Below are 17,149 nucleotides of genomic sequence, written 5' to 3' on the forward strand. Positions count from 1 at the left end.
CTCATATGTGGGATCCGAACCGGGGCCCTCTGGTGTCCCAAGCCAGCTCTTAACCATCACACCACTTGACTGGCCTGTAGGCACATTTTTAAAATGATATTTTCGTGAAGGTTGAAAGAGAAATAATGGCGTCAGAAGGCTGAAAGGAACTCCTGGAGATCGTCTGTGTATTGCCCTCCTACACTGAGCCGTTCTCTATGAAGGCATCCTAGCAGAAACTTGGTGAAGTGAGGAGAAAGCGTGGAGTGGTGCAAGAACACTATGCTGTAAACAAGATAGGTTTAAATTCCTGTTCTGTCATTTTCTAGCTGTGTGACTTTGGGCAAGCAACTTAGCTTAACTGTTCGAACTTTGATATGTTTCTTCTTCTGTAGAATAGGGAGAATATGGCCCGTCTCCCTAGCCTGACAGATGCTAGCCAATCAGGTGCCTTTGTGCGGAATATAAAAAGGCATCCCCGCTGTGTGGCCATAGCCCAAGGGCACACAGCTGAGAAAGGGGAGCCAAGCAGGATTTCTGCCCATGCTTGCCCCTTAGCTGGGCACCCTGGTGCCGTGCATAACCTGAAACCTCTCCAGCCAAGCTCCAGCCATCCAGGCATCTTCCACCACTGGGACAGTAATGGGCCCACCTGGTTGCTTGGCCAGGATTTAGCATCTTAAGAAGATGCCTGCCTTTTTACCTTCTAAGTGATCTTGATTTTGCACTGGTTCTTCTGTATTTTAACAACAACACTAATAATGTCATATCAGCTCCAAGGTGTCACTCTTGGAGAAGGTGCTCAGGGAAGCACTCCTTTCCCTGCTGGTCTCAAGCCCCCACCTTCTGCCTACTTCACAGATTGTCGAAGCGTTTAATGGACCACGATTGGAAAAACTTCTAGAACATGACACGAACAATGACTTTACTTGTTTCTCTTTTATATTCCTGCAAAATAGTCTGGCGTTTGTGTAGGCTTTCTTTTACTATTTTCTGTTCCTGGGGTTGCCATGGTAGAATTGACTCCCAAGACATATTGTCAAACCTTGTACTTACTTCTGTCTGGTGGGCTATATCTCCCATGTCACCAGCTTGTGGCCACAGCAGTCCACTTTGCAATGGATTCAGTTTTTACTTCTATAATCAATTTAAAGGGCTTTGCTGTTACAAAATCACTAAACATTTTGTGGTTGGAAAATCACTAAACACGAGGCATTTCCAGCCATTTGATATTTTAAGATACAAATAGACTTCCCCTACATTATTAATTCCATCATCTTATTGCTGTCAATTCCTTGGTTTTTATTCCTCCTCTGAACTGTTTACTTATTGTTCAAAGAATTCCACTTACATGTACTTCTTCCTGGGGATGATTCCTACGGGATGATTTAAGGGATATTCTGCCTCATACTACCTAATCTTCAAAAGGATGCATTCTCTTTTACCAAAATTGCAATCTTATGAGACTGTTGGACATTTGTACAGCTTAATATTCTTTTCAGCAAATTGAAGTATTGGTAGAGGGATAGAAGTTCTCAATGTAAAATTTTATGTAAAAAGCTAGCAAGTGTAAACATAATTATTTTACTATTGAACACTTCTGTATTCTTTCACCTCTCTCTGAAGAAATAGTTTTTATAAAAGCTTAGTAAATTCCCATTATATTAAAGCCATTCACATTCATCTATGCGTGTAGTCCAGGATATGGGTAGAAAGAAAAGGGGAAATGATAAAGACAGGAATTTCTTCCAGATTTCCTCCTCCCAGTCCTTTTACTTCTCAAGCTAATATAATCTTGGGAGCCATCCAGTCCAAGACTGAGCCCGATAAAGGGATGTACTTTCCAGACCAATGACTGATTCTCCCAGGCTCCAGAGAGAGAAAAAATGGGAAAAATTTTTTAAATGCATGACTTTTTTAAATATTTATTTTGTGAATTATTCTATGTCTTAACAGAACTGCTGTTTTCTATCATAACTTAAACATGAATAACAAAGTCATATTTTATTTTTCCAACATGTGGTCTATGAGTAAAATCTTGGTGCTGGAATTGAACATTGTATTCTCCAGACAAAGGAAATGGACATTTATTGGATGTGATTGCTGCTTTCTTTGCACTAATGCTATTATGAAAGCTCTTTGAATAATATAATTTGAAAATATTATTTCTGTGTTTCAGGTCATGCAAGACAAGATAATTTGCCTCCCGAAAAGAGTTCAGCCTTCTCAGAACCACTCTTCCGTTTCGAATGTCTCGCAAGCAGTTGCCGGGACCACCCCCCTGCCTCCACCTAAACCATCTGCGACCAGCCCCGTCACCGTGGAAATGAAAGGCCTGAAGACAGACCTGGACCTTCAGCAGTACAGTTTTATAAACCAGATGTGTTATGAGCGAGCCCTCCACTGGTATGCCAAGTATTTCCCTTACCTTGTCCTCATCCATACCCTGGTCTTCATGCTCTGCAGCAATTTTTGGTTCAAATTCCCTGGCTCCAGCTCCAAAATAGAACATTTCATCTCCATCCTGGGGAAGTGTTTTGACTCTCCCTGGACCACACGGGCTTTATCGGAAGTGTCGGGGGAGGACTCAGAAGAGAAGGACAACAGGAAGAACAACATGAGCAGGTCCAACACCGTCCAGTCTGGTCCAGAAGGCAGCCTGGTCAACTCTCAGTCGTTAAAGTCAATTCCTGAGAAGTTTGTGGTTGACAAGTCCACTGCAGGGGCTCTGGATAAGAAGGAAGGAGAGCAAGCGAAGGCTTTATTTGAGAAGGTGAAGAAGTTCAGGCTGCATGTAGAAGAAGGGGACATACTGTATGCGATGTATGTTCGCCAGACTGTACTTAAGGTTATAAAATTCCTAATCATCATTGCGTATAACAGCGCCCTGGTTTCCAAAGTCCAGTTTACAGTGGACTGTAATGTTGATATTCAGGACATGACTGGATATAAAAACTTTTCTTGCAATCATACCATGGCACATTTGTTCTCAAAACTCTCCTTCTGCTACCTGTGCTTTGTAAGTATCTACGGCTTGACGTGCCTTTACACCTTATACTGGCTGTTCTACCGCTCTCTAAGGGAGTACTCCTTTGAGTATGTCCGGCAGGAGACTGGAATTGATGATATTCCGGACGTGAAAAATGACTTTGCTTTTATGCTTCATATGATAGATCAGTATGACCCTCTGTATTCCAAGAGATTCGCGGTGTTCTTGTCTGAAGTGAGCGAAAACAAATTAAAGCAGCTGAACTTAAATAACGAGTGGACTCCCGATAAACTGAGGCAGAAGCTACAGACGAATGCCCATAACCGGCTGGAGTTGCCTCTCATCATGCTCTCTGGCCTTCCAGACACTGTTTTTGAAATCACCGAGCTGCAGTCTCTAAAACTTGAGATCATTAAGAACGTAATGATACCAGCCACCATTGCGCAGCTAGACAATCTCCAAGAGCTCTCCCTACACCAGTGCTCAGTCAAAATCCACAGCGCGGCACTCTCTTTCCTGAAGGAGAACCTCAAAGTCTTGAGCGTCAAGTTTGATGATATGAGGGAGCTGCCCCCTTGGATGTACGGACTCCGGAATCTGGAAGAGCTCTACCTGGTTGGCTCTCTAAGTCATGATATTTCCAAAAATGTCACCCTTGAGTCTCTGCGGGATCTCAAGAGCCTTAAAATTCTCTCTATTAAAAGCAACGTTTCCAAAATCCCTCAGGCAGTCGTTGACGTGTCCAGCCATCTCCAGAAGATGTGCATCCATAACGATGGCACCAAGCTGGTGATGCTCAACAATTTAAAGAAGATGACCAATCTGACAGAACTGGAGCTTGTCCACTGCGACCTGGAGCGCATTCCTCATGCCGTGTTCAGCTTGCTCAGCCTCCAGGAATTGGACCTCAAGGAAAATAACCTGAAATCTATAGAAGAAATCGTTAGCTTCCAACACTTGAGAAAGTTGACCGTGCTAAAACTGTGGCATAACAGCATCACCTATATCCCAGAGCATATAAAGAAACTCACCAGCCTGGAGCGTCTGTCCTTTAGTCACAATAAAATAGAGGTGCTGCCTTCCCACCTCTTCCTATGCAACAAAATCCGATACTTAGACTTATCCTACAATGACATTCGATTTATCCCACCTGAAATCGGAGTTCTACAAAGTTTACAGTATTTTTCCATCACTTGCAACAAAGTGGAGAGCCTTCCAGACGAACTCTACTTCTGCAAGAAACTTAAAACTCTGAAGATTGGGAAAAACAGCCTATCAATACTTTCACCGAAAATTGGAAATTTACTATTTCTTTCCTACTTAGATGTTAAAGGCAATCACTTTGAAATCCTCCCTCCGGAACTGGGTGACTGTCGCGCTCTGAAGAGAACTGGTTTGGTTGTGGAAGATGCTCTGTTTGAAACTCTGCCTTCTGATATCCGGGAGCAAATGAAAACAGAATAACTTATTTTTGTTTAAAGTTTGACTGAAACATGCTTCTACCAAATACAGCATAAATAATTAGGTAGTCTTAATGCCTTTCCTATTTTATGTTTGTTTGTTTTTTCTTCTCACATGAAACAAAATTTACACAAAAACTGAGTAAGGAGTATGTATTTTTTAATAAAAATTTCATTGTATTTTTTCAATATTAATATTTTAAAACTTTATTTGTCCTGGAACCTAATGTACCTATTATTGTTTTCTTCTAACAGAAACAGATGGTTCCATATGTTTTTGCTTTGTTTTTGTTGTTTTATTTTATTTTTTAGTTCATTCTGGTGAAAGGGAGGGGATTTTAAGTTGCATGCTTTTTTGGTATTTTTAAATAGATGAAGATATTTTGCCAAGGTCATTTTTAGCTTGTTTACACCTGTGCAGTTCCTTGTTTTTGTTGTCATTGTGTGTATACCAAGGAATCTGCGAGTTCTTTTAATACCAGCTGCCTTCTCCATTGGCCAAGCCCTTCATTCTATAGAAAACTCTCTCTGGAGTTTAAATTCACATAAGTGCATTGTCACAGACTATTTATTTTAAATTTTCCCCCACCTCCAACGGAACCCTAAATTATTTCATATACCTGACAGTTAAAGTTATCCTTAAACAAGGATTTTGTCAGTGAATAAAGACAATAATCTTCCATAGTTGACATGCTTGAATTGCTCATTTATAATTTAATTGATTTCCATTTTTACCAACCTTTAAAAATATTTTAAAATTAAATACAGAGGTTTCCCTCCCTTTCAATCTCCATAGAGCTATGTAGTACTGGTGGACAACCTTAGAGAAGCTTGATTTATTTTAATTAAAATAGGTAATTGCATTTAAAAGTCACAGAATTAGAAGCCTGGTTTTGAGTAATTTAATCATCTTTGATATCTTGATAGGTAGATACATTAGATGGAAAAACATTTCACTACTAAAGCACTCTGTTCAAGGGCTGGTGCATGCCAGCCAGGCCCACTGGTGCCTCCGGACAGTGTAGCAGTGGAATCTACTCAAATTCTGCCTGTTGCACAAAATATATAAATATATTAATCAATTTCCCTCAAGTCTGCCCTTGCTGCGATCACTAGTGATGCAAGCACAGGAACTCTATCTGCTCTTTTTGGTTTACAATGAGTATCTCATGTAAAATGGTTCTGTTACTTTTTTTTAAGTGTGAATAAATTGCTAAGTGGATGTCACTTAGCAATAATTTTTGCCTGATGGTCAGCAGAACTTTTATTTATCTTTCTACTTAAAAATTCGACATGATAGGGGTCTTGGGCAAAAATTTTTCCCTAACAATTAAACTGTCTGGAACAGGAAAATGAAAACACTATTTGTGCCCTCAGTCTAGGACTAGTGCTACTGATCGAGGAATTTTGTTTTATTTACCAAATTACATTGACCATTTTGCAAGCCGTAGCCTCATTTAAGAAATTTCTATGACTGAACAATGAGAGAAGGTAGGAAGATGATTTGGGGTTTCAAAATGCTGCTTTTAAAATGGAATCCTTGATCCTGGTGACTTTGCTCTGTGCTACTTTGAGTCGTATATGGGACACACCTAAAGGAACTACTTAGCAGAGATGCTAAGTAACAGAGAGTACCTCAGTTGTGTTTTAAATGTTATAGGGCATCATGGAGTGAAGGGTTTGGGAAAGAGATGCTTTTCATTTATTTAATAATCTAACCTAATGTAGACCAAAGTGCTTCACTATTTCTGCTCTCTGTTTAAATATTAGAATGGTGATTTTGTATAGCAATTTATTCTGATCTGGAATTCAAACATGTTTAAAATAGTAACATGATTATACATCTTGTAGGATAAAATATCCAACTCCAGGTTATTGTTAGGGTCCTGATTCTGAACAGTGTGTTGTATTTGGAAACATAGCCCTATCGGTTTGAAACAAACAACCAAACAAAAAACCTAGAAGATTGTCCATAGCTAAGCATGACAAAAATACCCTGTTAAAAGGTAAACTGAGATAACTACTGGCAAAACACTGGGTGCACTATTTTTCTGTATAAAATTTATAGTTATTTTCTATATCACCCTTCAAAAGGGATCTATTCAGGTTAAAATCATATTTATGCTGAAGTCTTTATCTGGTGTTAACTCATAATCTCATGTGGGTTCATAAGTGAAGTCTCTAATAATTAGTTTTTATCACTTGTAATGGTTTTCTCAAAATTCTAAAAGAATTTGATTTGCTTTCTTAATGATTTCACAGGCTGCCCCTTAACCTACGTTCTAAATAACATCCAATAAAATCAGTACAGTTTGATGACTATGTTTTAACAAAAAAGGAAAATTCATAGATATTTCTATTAGACTTTATAAAAATTCTCAAACTTGATTTTGAGTCTAAATTTTCTGACTCTGGCCCTTTTTAATATTGTAGATTTTTGCTCACATTCTTAAGTAAAAAGCATTCAATTACTATTTAGCCTTTAAATGGGAAACTCAGGTAAATGAACTGCTGACTTTTCTAAAGTCCTTTAACAGATCAACTCCATATAAAAGGGTTATTTACCTAATCCCTTTCCGTAATTTACAAGTGCTCTTGCTAAAAAAAAGAACGGCTAGCTCTATTTCTCCAAACTCTATAGGATTCATGAGAAACTGCTTATGTAAATATAAAAACACCATATGTACTCATAACTCCTGTGGCTGCTTGAAGCCCATAACTGGTACGCTTTTTGGTCAGTTTTAATGCCTGAGTATAGAACAATTTGGCTTCTGGTCTGGTTGAAACAGAGCATATAAGTATATCCCAATGGAACTCACCTAAGAAGATCACACCTCAGAAAACTAGTTATGTGTTTTCATTTTGATTTGTTAATACAACATGTTTAACATAAAGTTTTTTGTACAGTGAAACCTGTTATTTGCAATTGTAAAGTTTTCTTATTGTTCACCCACCTTTTTTCCTGCCATTACATGTCGCATATAGCTATTGTAATGAGTTCTAACAATTTACGAGGCATCCTGCTTTTTCAGAAAGGCGTGGAAAATATGCCTGCTATGAGTATTTTGTTTATGTAGGGGTGCCTCCTTATCTGTTTTTCAAGCCATCTTTGTAGAGAGGGACTTAAACAACCTGGAACCTTTCTTGGGTTATTTGGGATGTGGAAAGTTCAAATTCTTGCAATATGTTATCTTAGAATTTCTGATATTAAGAGGAGACAAAATCTTTATATTTCTTGTTGCCATTTCCCCCAAGAGTTTTGCTGTTATTTATTTTCCTATTTCTACTCTAAGAAAAGTCCATTTTCAAATAGTTTCTTTTACTCTAATTTTATACCGAATACCTGATCAATAGTAATGATATATTTATTTAAACAGCAAACATTCATGATCAATCCATCTTTATGAAAACTGTCAGTGCTTAGTAGTAAGTAGATAAGATAAATTTTCAATATAATTTCAATTTGTGTTTAGAGACTAAAGATTCAATTCACATTCTCCTATTAATCAGGAATGTGATAATGCTATTCAGGCATTTCACATTTGGGTAGAATCTCAATAACTCAGGGCAGGGTTCCACACTTAAGGTAGCAAAACAGCACAGTTATTAGTAAGGGGGGCCTCAAGGGTCTGTAAGATTTTCTCATCTTTCCTTGTCTATTCAGAAAACACATTAGAAGAAAACCTGGACCATCTTGACCAGACCTGCCACTGATTTTTCAGCTTTATGACTCAGTGACATACTTCTAATACAATTTCATACCAGCCTTCCAAACTAGGGATCCACTCTTCCTCCATCTTCCCAAGCCATTCACGGATACAGGTAACATCCTTAAGTTCATTTTGAGGAAAGGTAAGAGGGTCTCCTCCTGCCTCGAGAAATTTTTTTTTTTTATCAGAAGACCCTGAAGGCTTATGTAACTTTGAACAACTTAATTTCTTGGCCATATGAAATTACAGTTCCTATGCATGGTTTTAATGTGGTATAAATTTGCTTTCTGCTAAATACTGTTCCTTCTCCCACCTGATTTTGCCTCTTTCATGAATATTTTTACTGAGTTTGAAACTCAAGGCCTGATGTGCTCACTCAGTTTTCTTTCTGCCACTTGTTTTCTCTCTTGTCTGTTGTGTTCAGATTGTGTCAAATGCTGGCAAAACCTCTAAGACTGTCAAGAAAATGCTTGAAAGTTGATTTGTGATCGTGCAAATTCATGATAAAATGTCTTAATGTTATTTGGCTATGTAGTATATAGAGACAGAAAATAACTTAAATAAAGTCATTTTTGTAATTTAAAATTGAGATGTGTCCCTTTGTTATTTGGAGAATCATGTTTACTTTTGCATTTCTGTTGTAGTTTTGCATATTCTGTTACTAAGGCCACCTGGACTCTGCAGGAAATGGTCCCCATGCATTCTTTCGCTTTGTGTTTAGCCGGTTTCTGCATTTGTTACTGATTTTCTTCCTTAATTCACTGTATGGCATCTTACCCAAGGTGCCCCTGGAGTTTCATTTGGGTAATTAGTGCCTTAATATGTAACCTGGAGTGCAATTTCTGTGTGTTTGCCAGATCAGATTGTACAATTGCTGTCCAGCCCAACTTTCAGTAAACATTGTATTTGGTGGTAATGATTGTGGTTACTTAAAGGAATCCAAATGGTTCTGCACAGCTAGGCCTCCCCTTGTTAACCACACACACTCCAGGCTTAGGGAAGCCCTTTATAAGAAAACTTTATGTACCAACATGTTACCGGGAAAATGATGTTAAACATCGCGGCTCTTCTTCTTGAAGGAAAGACTTCAATCAAGAGACAAATTTGTGCACCATGAACAGCAGAAGCTTGTTAGTAAAACAGAGTACACTCTGAGACCTAGAGCTGGCTGACCCAAGAGAGGGAAGCAGCCACGCCTCACACTGTGTGCTTTTATTTCTGTGGATAGAACTGCCTCCCCCCCTCTGTTCTCTTATCTCTCTTTCTCCCCTCTGAGGTGCCCGGTCTTGTGGCACTTAGCAATGCATTTCTTTAATTAAGGGGCTTGAGAAAAGCACATCCTTTGACTTAGGGGCTTGGGTGAACACATCTCCTTGATTCGGGGGGATATATAAACATACCCTATCGGGGTGTGTGAAAACCTGGAATCCTGTTGGGCTAGTAAGGTACTGATGATCCTGACAAACAGGCTGTGTCTCCCCTCTTCTCTGACTTCTAATGACATATCTCTTTGATTTTAGAGGTATGTGTAAGGCTGGAGTCCTCCTGGGCAGCTGCCAGGGGTCTTGACCCAAGTAGGAGCTACAGCAAGGGACTTTCTAACCAGGGCTAAATTTCTCCTGCTGCTCATCTCTATCTATCTACCTACATGCATAAGAAAATTGTGACTGGTAACTTTTAAAGCTAAATTGTGATTTTACATATTTTTCTATAGTCATTTATGGCTCAGTTATTTTACTAATAATTAACTGATAGTCCTTTGAAAACCTATTAAGATGAAGGATTATGAGTAGGTGAGCGGCCATGCAAATGTGTGTATCAGAAACTTAGAAGGGAGTGAGTGAGAGCTCTGGAGAAATTCTGGAGACGAGCTGAGAAATACAATAGATTAGAGAAATCTGGTGATTTCAGTACAATTTGCACATAAGACTGTCCACTGCCACCTTTCACTGTTCCATCATTCAGTCCTTTCATTTATGAAGAATTTTGAGATAAATACTGAAATTAAATAAATTGATTCAGTTATTTATTATTGTTGGCTAGCAAGGAATAAGATAAGCATTTTGGTTTGAGTGGAAAAGTACCTGAAGAAGGAAGTCACTAAAGCCAATTTTAGACTTACATAGCCATGCCACAATTTGAATGTCATCCCAAATACCCAGGTAGGAAAGAAGTGAAAAGCTGTCCATAAGCTGCATTTTTAGTGTAAATCTTTGAATACAGGTTATACTTTAGATTTCATATTTAAACATTTGAACAAATTGTGCAAATAAACGTTTATATGATCAGGCATACCATAAGTATTGGAGTATGCTCAAAGTTTGAATATTTTGCATAAAAGACACAGCATTAGGCAATGGTATTGCTGAAGCAGGATTTTTGATGTGTGTGCTAGTGTGCGCCGGGATCGTGGTCTCCCGGAACCGAAGAATGGAGGCACGGACTAGAGCGGTAAGAGTTGCAGCTCTCGAAGTGACAGGGGATACCCGAAATTGGGATGCCCCCCTAGCTAAGGCAAAAGTTTCTGTTTTTATACCTTTTTTGTATGCCTGAGGAGAAGAGCTGGCTGGAGCCTTTTGGTGCCAGGCCAATGCTTTGAAGATATGCCTTCTACCTGGGGATTCCCGATTGCTTTATGTTATGCTAGCTATCCTCTTTGAAGATATGCATTCTTCCTGGGGATTCCTGACTATTTTTGTTATAGGCTTGAAGAAAACTTTCCTCCTCCCCTACCTGAGTTTGTCACTCTGGCAGGTCTGGGTCCTGTGACTTAAACCTATCTGTCAGCTATTAAAATTATTTCCCCTGGCTCTGTTATGGTTTCCGCCCTGATTCCCTCAACCGTGACAATTTCCCTGACTGCCTATAACTTTCCTATCTCATTATCTAAAGAAACATCTAAACAAACTGGCCATCTGATTATTTTGAGTCATGGATTCTTCTACTAGAAAGTTTGAGAACAAGTAGAAAATGGACTTTCTTTTTAGTTTATGTTTTAATCCCGTAGGGAATTAATTTTATTTCACATCAAGTTACTCTAGAGATCATCATTTAAAAAGTGTTTCATTCAATTCTTCTTAGTAATCTGAGGTAATACAGATCGTGGGAAAAGTTACACAAAAGAAGCAACATGTAAGTTTTTAATTTTATATCTCCTCCATAGTTCTAAGAAAAAAAAAAAAAGTCAACTTCCCAGCAATGATTTTGGTGTAGAAAAAAGTTATAACATTTCTTCAATTTGATTTGCAAAGATACTTGGAATTCCCTTATAATTTCACATACCCTGTGTGGAATAATTTTGTTAAAATAATATTCAAAGTAACATTTGGACAGCTTTGAACATATCAGGCTGATTTAATCCAAGGATAATCAAAACAAATGCAAAAACATGGAGGTATTTTGGTTGTAGGCTTGAGGAATAAATGCCCACAAATTTATGAAATAGTTCATGCGTTCCATTTATGCCTATTGCAATGTATGTATAAATTATATTTCTTTTTTTTTTTCAGATTTTTATTGGGGAATTGGGGGGATGGGAACAGTGTTGGGGAATTGGGGTAAGGGGAACAGACAAGTTGCTGTCATTTTTGTTCTTCCGTCTAGTTGTGGAGGACATTGCTTCACTGGCCCAAGTTGGCACCATCATTGTGCTCTTCCTGGGTGAGGCAGATCAGTCGCCGGCTTCTGGACGGCCGCTCACTGCGGCTGCTGGCCGCTCACGCTGGCTGCTGGCTACACACGGTAGCCCATGGCAACCCACTGCCACAGGGGCTGCAGCCTACACCGTCGCCGGCAACTCACGGCAGCCCAGCTCCAGGTTGAGCTGTTGTTCAGCATCTTAGCTGTGGAGGGCAGTGTCACTGGCCCTCATATGTGGGATCCGAACCAGGGCCCTCTGGCATCCCAAGCCAGTTCTTAACCATCGCGCCACTCGGCCGGCCCTAAATTATATTTCTTAGTGATTTAAATTGCTTTATGAAAAATACTTTATGGTGTAGCCAATCTCAACAAAAACCTGACAGGCCATGCACATCAATAATCTCTAAGTGGTGTTAAAGAAAAATTTATTCTGGGTGGCCGGGTGGCTCAGTTGGTTAGCATGTGTGCTCTGAACAACAAGGTTGCTGGTTTGATTCCCACCTGGGATGGTGGAATGAGCCCCTCTTCCACCACCCCCACCACCACCCTCCACCCACAACTAGATTGACAAAGGCAACTGGACTTGGAGCTGAGCTGAGCCCTCCACAACCAGATTGAAGAACGACTTGACTTGGAGCTGATGGGTCCTGGAAAAAACACACTGTTATCCAATTTAAAAAAAATTTTTTTAAGAAAAATTTATTCTGAGATTTGTTAAAATTGTAAGGAAGACTTTATTAACGACTTATTATTTATTCAGGAATTTTTTCTTTACGCTCCCCAGGTTCTAGCATCTGGTGGTGTGACTCAGACTTTCTGGTAGTCACGTTCTGAGACTTAACAATATCAGGATGCTAACAGATTTAGTTCTGTGCATCCAGAAACAAAGAAAGAATGTTGACAGCCTTTACTTTATGAGGAAGTATTTAAAATGAGCTCATACTTGTGAAATTGAAACTAGAGATTCAGTTTCAATCAGAACTACTCAGCCTCAACATTTAGCTACATAAATATGTTGTTAAGTTCAGATAACCTTTCAAATGGGAAATATGAACAATAACATAGGAATTAAATACCTGATTTATATTACAGAAGACTTTTGTTTGTTGGGGGGAGGGAGGAAATGGAAGTGTGACTTGTTTATATAGGATTGGAGAAATAATTTTTCTTTTAGAACCCTTCTAAGTTCTTCTGGCTGGTCTAATAAACTAACATGGGACAGATTAACAAAAGAAAATTACCAAATTTATTATGTATGTACATAGGGGGGTTCCATAAGAGTATGAGAGAGACCCTAGGACACATTGGCCAGTTGACGTTTACCATTCTGGACTAAAGAAGGGGAGGCAGGACTCTGGAATTTCAAAGGAAAAGCAGGCAATTCACAGGTAAATGAGAAAGTGTAAATGTGGTAAATTCTTGCTTGGCCACCTAGAAACAATGGGAACAGAGGGGAATGTAACAAACAGACTTTGCTTGGTTTCTCCCTGTCTGTCACATTTAATTCACATATGCTAAGGTGAATATTCAAGGCTCCCTTCCTAAAGCAGATTTTTCTACCTGAATTTCTTAGGCAGATAAGGGAGAGGGGAAAATCTCTTCTTGAGTTCGTTGGGCTTTAATTGTTTCCAGCTTGAAATAATCTACATGCCAGGGTGGCACATTCTGGGAAAATCCATTCTGGACCCCTACACTTAACAGGGAGCCTGATAAAGGATGTTCAATACATTTTCTAAAATTCAAGCTGATTTGTTGCCCTTCAAATTATACCAACAACAATGCTAAAACAATCAAATCTCAAGTATGGCAAACCAGCTAGACAATTATTTTCAGAGAGCTTTCCCTAGCTCATTAAATATAAAACTGCTAACATATAAAAATAAATAGAAGGGTTTTTTTTAAAGAAACTGCTAGTAATTATTGAGTGCTTTAATTATAAATCTGATCAAGAACTTGCATAAAAATGTCTGAAAGCTGACTCCAAACCTAGGGAAATGCTGATAATGGCATTCTAATTGCACTGACTACAGCATAGTAAACTATAGTAAGAGTTGCATTCTGGCTCGTTTTAAAATGTTAAGAATCATAAATATTTTTTCTTATATGTACAGGAAGTAAAAAAAGGTACACAAAATTTTATCTCGTACTCTGCAATGCTTTAAATAGGCCTGGCAATAAAGAGAGTTCTACTTTCTCCATGTTACTTGAATTGATTAAACAGGAACCCTTAGAGTATTAGTTATTCATAGACATGCCCCTTCTCTCTTCAGTTCTGTCCATCCAAATCTAATTTTGGGTCTACTTATATTAAGATTGTTAGACTTTTTTCTTTAAGACTTTTAAGATTTATTTAGAATTTCTCTAACACTTTCTACCTCCCTCTGTATTTAGGGCACTTATCACTTGTACTATGGTTATTTTAAGAACTATCATATCTCTCCTTCCGGAGTTGGAGGCCCAATGAGTGCACAAACCAAGACTTATTTCTCTTTGTATTTCCCGAAAGTGCTTCCCATTGTGACTTATACAACATGGACTCTGAAAAAATACTGCTGAGTCAATCAAGAGGCCTCACTCTATGAGCTGAGGGCCTTGGAACTGTGAAGGGCCGTCATCCCTGTTCCATCTGGTTCCTGGATGTTTATTTTCCTAGGGCTGCTATCACAAAGTGCCACACACTGAGTGGCTCACAAAAAGAGCAAACAGAAATTTAGAAGAAGGTGTCAGCAGGGTTGGTTCTTCTGAGGCCTGTGAGGGAGAATCTGTTCCAAGCTTCCCTCTTACCTTTTGGTGAATTATTGGCAATCTTCAGTGATCCTTGGCTTGCAGATGCATCACCTCAGATCTCTGACTTCATGTTCATATGGCCTCCTCCCTCTGTGTGTCTATCTCAATGTCCAGATTTCTTCTTTTATAAAGACACACTAATATTGGATTAGGGCCCACCTTAATGACCTCATCTTAACCTGATAATCTTTAAAGACCCTATTTCCAAATAAGGTCACACTCACAGTATTGGGGGTTAGGACTTCAACATCTTTTGAGGGGACACAAGTCAATCCATAACACTGGGCAACATACTTCTCTTTTTTCACGAAGCTATTACATGCCACATGTATTAGAAACATCGAATTTAGAGCTCTTAAAGATTGGTTAGTCCAGAGGCTCTCAAATATTGATAGCACCCCCAAAGAACTCTAACTCTCCAACAAGGTAGCTCAGGGGGACTCAGGGACTCAGGGACATAGGGCTCCTGGTCTTATATCTGTTCCAATTACTGTTGCCATGTAAAAAAAGAAAACACCCCAAAACTTAATAGGGTGAAACAACTATTTTATTATACTCCCAGGTTCTGTGGACTGGACACAGCAAACACAGTTTATCGTCTCTGCTCCACAATGTCTGGGACCTCAGTTGAAAATTCTCAATGGCTGGGATCTAGACTCATCCGGAGGCATCTTCTCTCCCATGTCTGGCAGTTGACTCTGGTTGTCAGCTGGAATCTTAGCTGTGCTTCTTCATACAGCCTGGGCTCCCTCATAGCATGGCAGCTTCAGGATAGTCAGAGATCTTACACGATAACTTAGGGCTCCAAAGTGACTATTCCTACAGACAGAGAGAATGCTGCATCACCTTTCATGAGCTAGCCTTGAAAGTCACATATATCACTTCTGCCACACTCTATTTGTTGAAGCAGTCATAAGTCTTGCCCAGTTTAGGGGCAGAAGAGACGGGACACTGACCTCACCTTTCAATGGGAGGAGGGCCAGTGTTACATTATAAGAAGAATATGTGGAACAGGAAAAATTGTGACCGTCTGTGAAAAATACAATCTGCCACAGTATCCACACCAACTTCTTCCACCACTGGACAGTGTCTCTCTCTGACTTAAATATTTACTAGCAATGAGGTAGATAAGAAATACAGGATCCATAGAGGCCAAGTAATACTTTTTCAGCATATCCTGTGATTTTGTAGAAAACCAGAAAACTGAGGAAGCTAGTGTTATCTTCACCTCTTTTCTTTGTGCCTAATTTCTTTGGGCAAGCTGGGAGAGCCTGACAGAGCTTCTATCATGAAATACTGGAACAAAGCCATCATTTCATTTTACTGAATCACATTTTAAAAATCAACTTTTTGACAGGGCTTAAGCTAGGTTCTCTCATAAATTTTATTTGACTATCATATGCTTCTCCCAATGTCAGCCAAAATTTCCTACGTTGCTCAGAGACGCATGTGTATACACACATGCACACACCACACACCCCTGGTCTGTGATTTACACAAATTAATAAGAGGAAAAGTCTCATCAGTGTCGGTGGTGAAATGCAAAGAGACCTTAGTGGTGCCTTAGCCAAGTTCCTCAGCTTCCATTTTTATCCAAGTTCAAGAGTCTGCCCAGTGCCCTAGCTCCCTGACCCCGCCCCAGCCTGACAAACCCTCATAGCAACTCCAGGACCAGCAGTCAGAATAGGTCTCTGAAACCTCCCACCCCTCACTTTTCAGCCTTCTCTGATAGGTCCCATCCTTCTAGCTCAGGAAGGACACTTGGGGGTTATAAAAAGTTTTCTAGGAAACAATTACTCACAAGCAAAGGGACCAAAAGAGTCCCAGAGATGTTCTCCCGCAGACAATTTAAATGAATGACTCGCAGCTGGGCAGGCTGCCCTATTACAGCTCATGTGAACTGAGTCTGTGTAATGCTGCATTAAGATCTCTGTTCTCCCTCCAGCCTAGTAAATCTTCAAACCAATTCACTGAGGGCTCCCCTCCCTCAGGTTCACTGTTATGAAATCCACCAACATATTTAGCTCATTCAGAAAGAATAATGACTTAATAGCACATCTTCCATAATAAGGTTGTACCACAAAGGTCAGCTGGAGTCTCAATGTCCCTTAAAACTTACATGATCTTGGCTATACACCCCCATTCAACGCCCTTTGGAAGCCCAGGACCCTCCCCAAGCTTTCACAGTTTCTGCTGTCTTCATGTTTTCACTGGTTCTGAACCTCTGTTTCTGCAGAGTCTCCACTAGTCACCTCACCATTCCACGTGTTCAGTCCCTACTCTATACCTGAAAGATAAGTCTACCCTGTGCTTTGCTTTCCCCCAACGCTCACACCAGCCTTTTGTGAATTTTAGAGACTTTAACGAAGCTTTGGAGAGACAGAGCATTCACGAGAACAATGCAAGTTAGTTTAAAGCCCCATGTGGTACAAGCTCTTCAGCCTGTCCATGGAGTTATTCTTGACCCTCCCAGCCCCATCTTTTCTCTGCTCCGCAGCCCGAATCTTAAATTCCTCATGTCCAGTGAAGGGCAGTTTAACTTTCTCTCTTGTTTCTTGGTCTCTTGCTCTTTACCTCCCACCACT

At 39.6% G+C, this 17,149-nt stretch overlaps 1 protein-coding gene across 1 annotated transcript in view; it reads left to right on the forward strand.

Annotated features, from left to right (window-relative positions):
* LRRC8C (leucine rich repeat containing 8 VRAC subunit C) overlaps positions 1–8,723 on the forward strand; it is an 83,468-nt gene extending 74,745 nt beyond the window's left edge. Inside the window, exon 3 of the mRNA XM_019661776.1 lies at positions 2,159–8,723. Coding sequence (XP_019517321.1) covers positions 2,159–4,432 — 2,274 coding nt within the window. The 3' untranslated portion in view covers positions 4,433–8,723. The remainder of the gene's footprint in view (positions 1–2,158) is intronic.
* The last annotated feature ends 8,426 nt before the right edge of the window (positions 8,724–17,149 follow it).

This window comes from Hipposideros armiger, unplaced genomic scaffold (genome assembly GCF_001890085.2).
Source record: "Hipposideros armiger isolate ML-2016 unplaced genomic scaffold, ASM189008v1 scaffold_361, whole genome shotgun sequence".
NCBI lineage: Eukaryota > Metazoa > Chordata > Mammalia > Chiroptera > Hipposideridae > Hipposideros > Hipposideros armiger.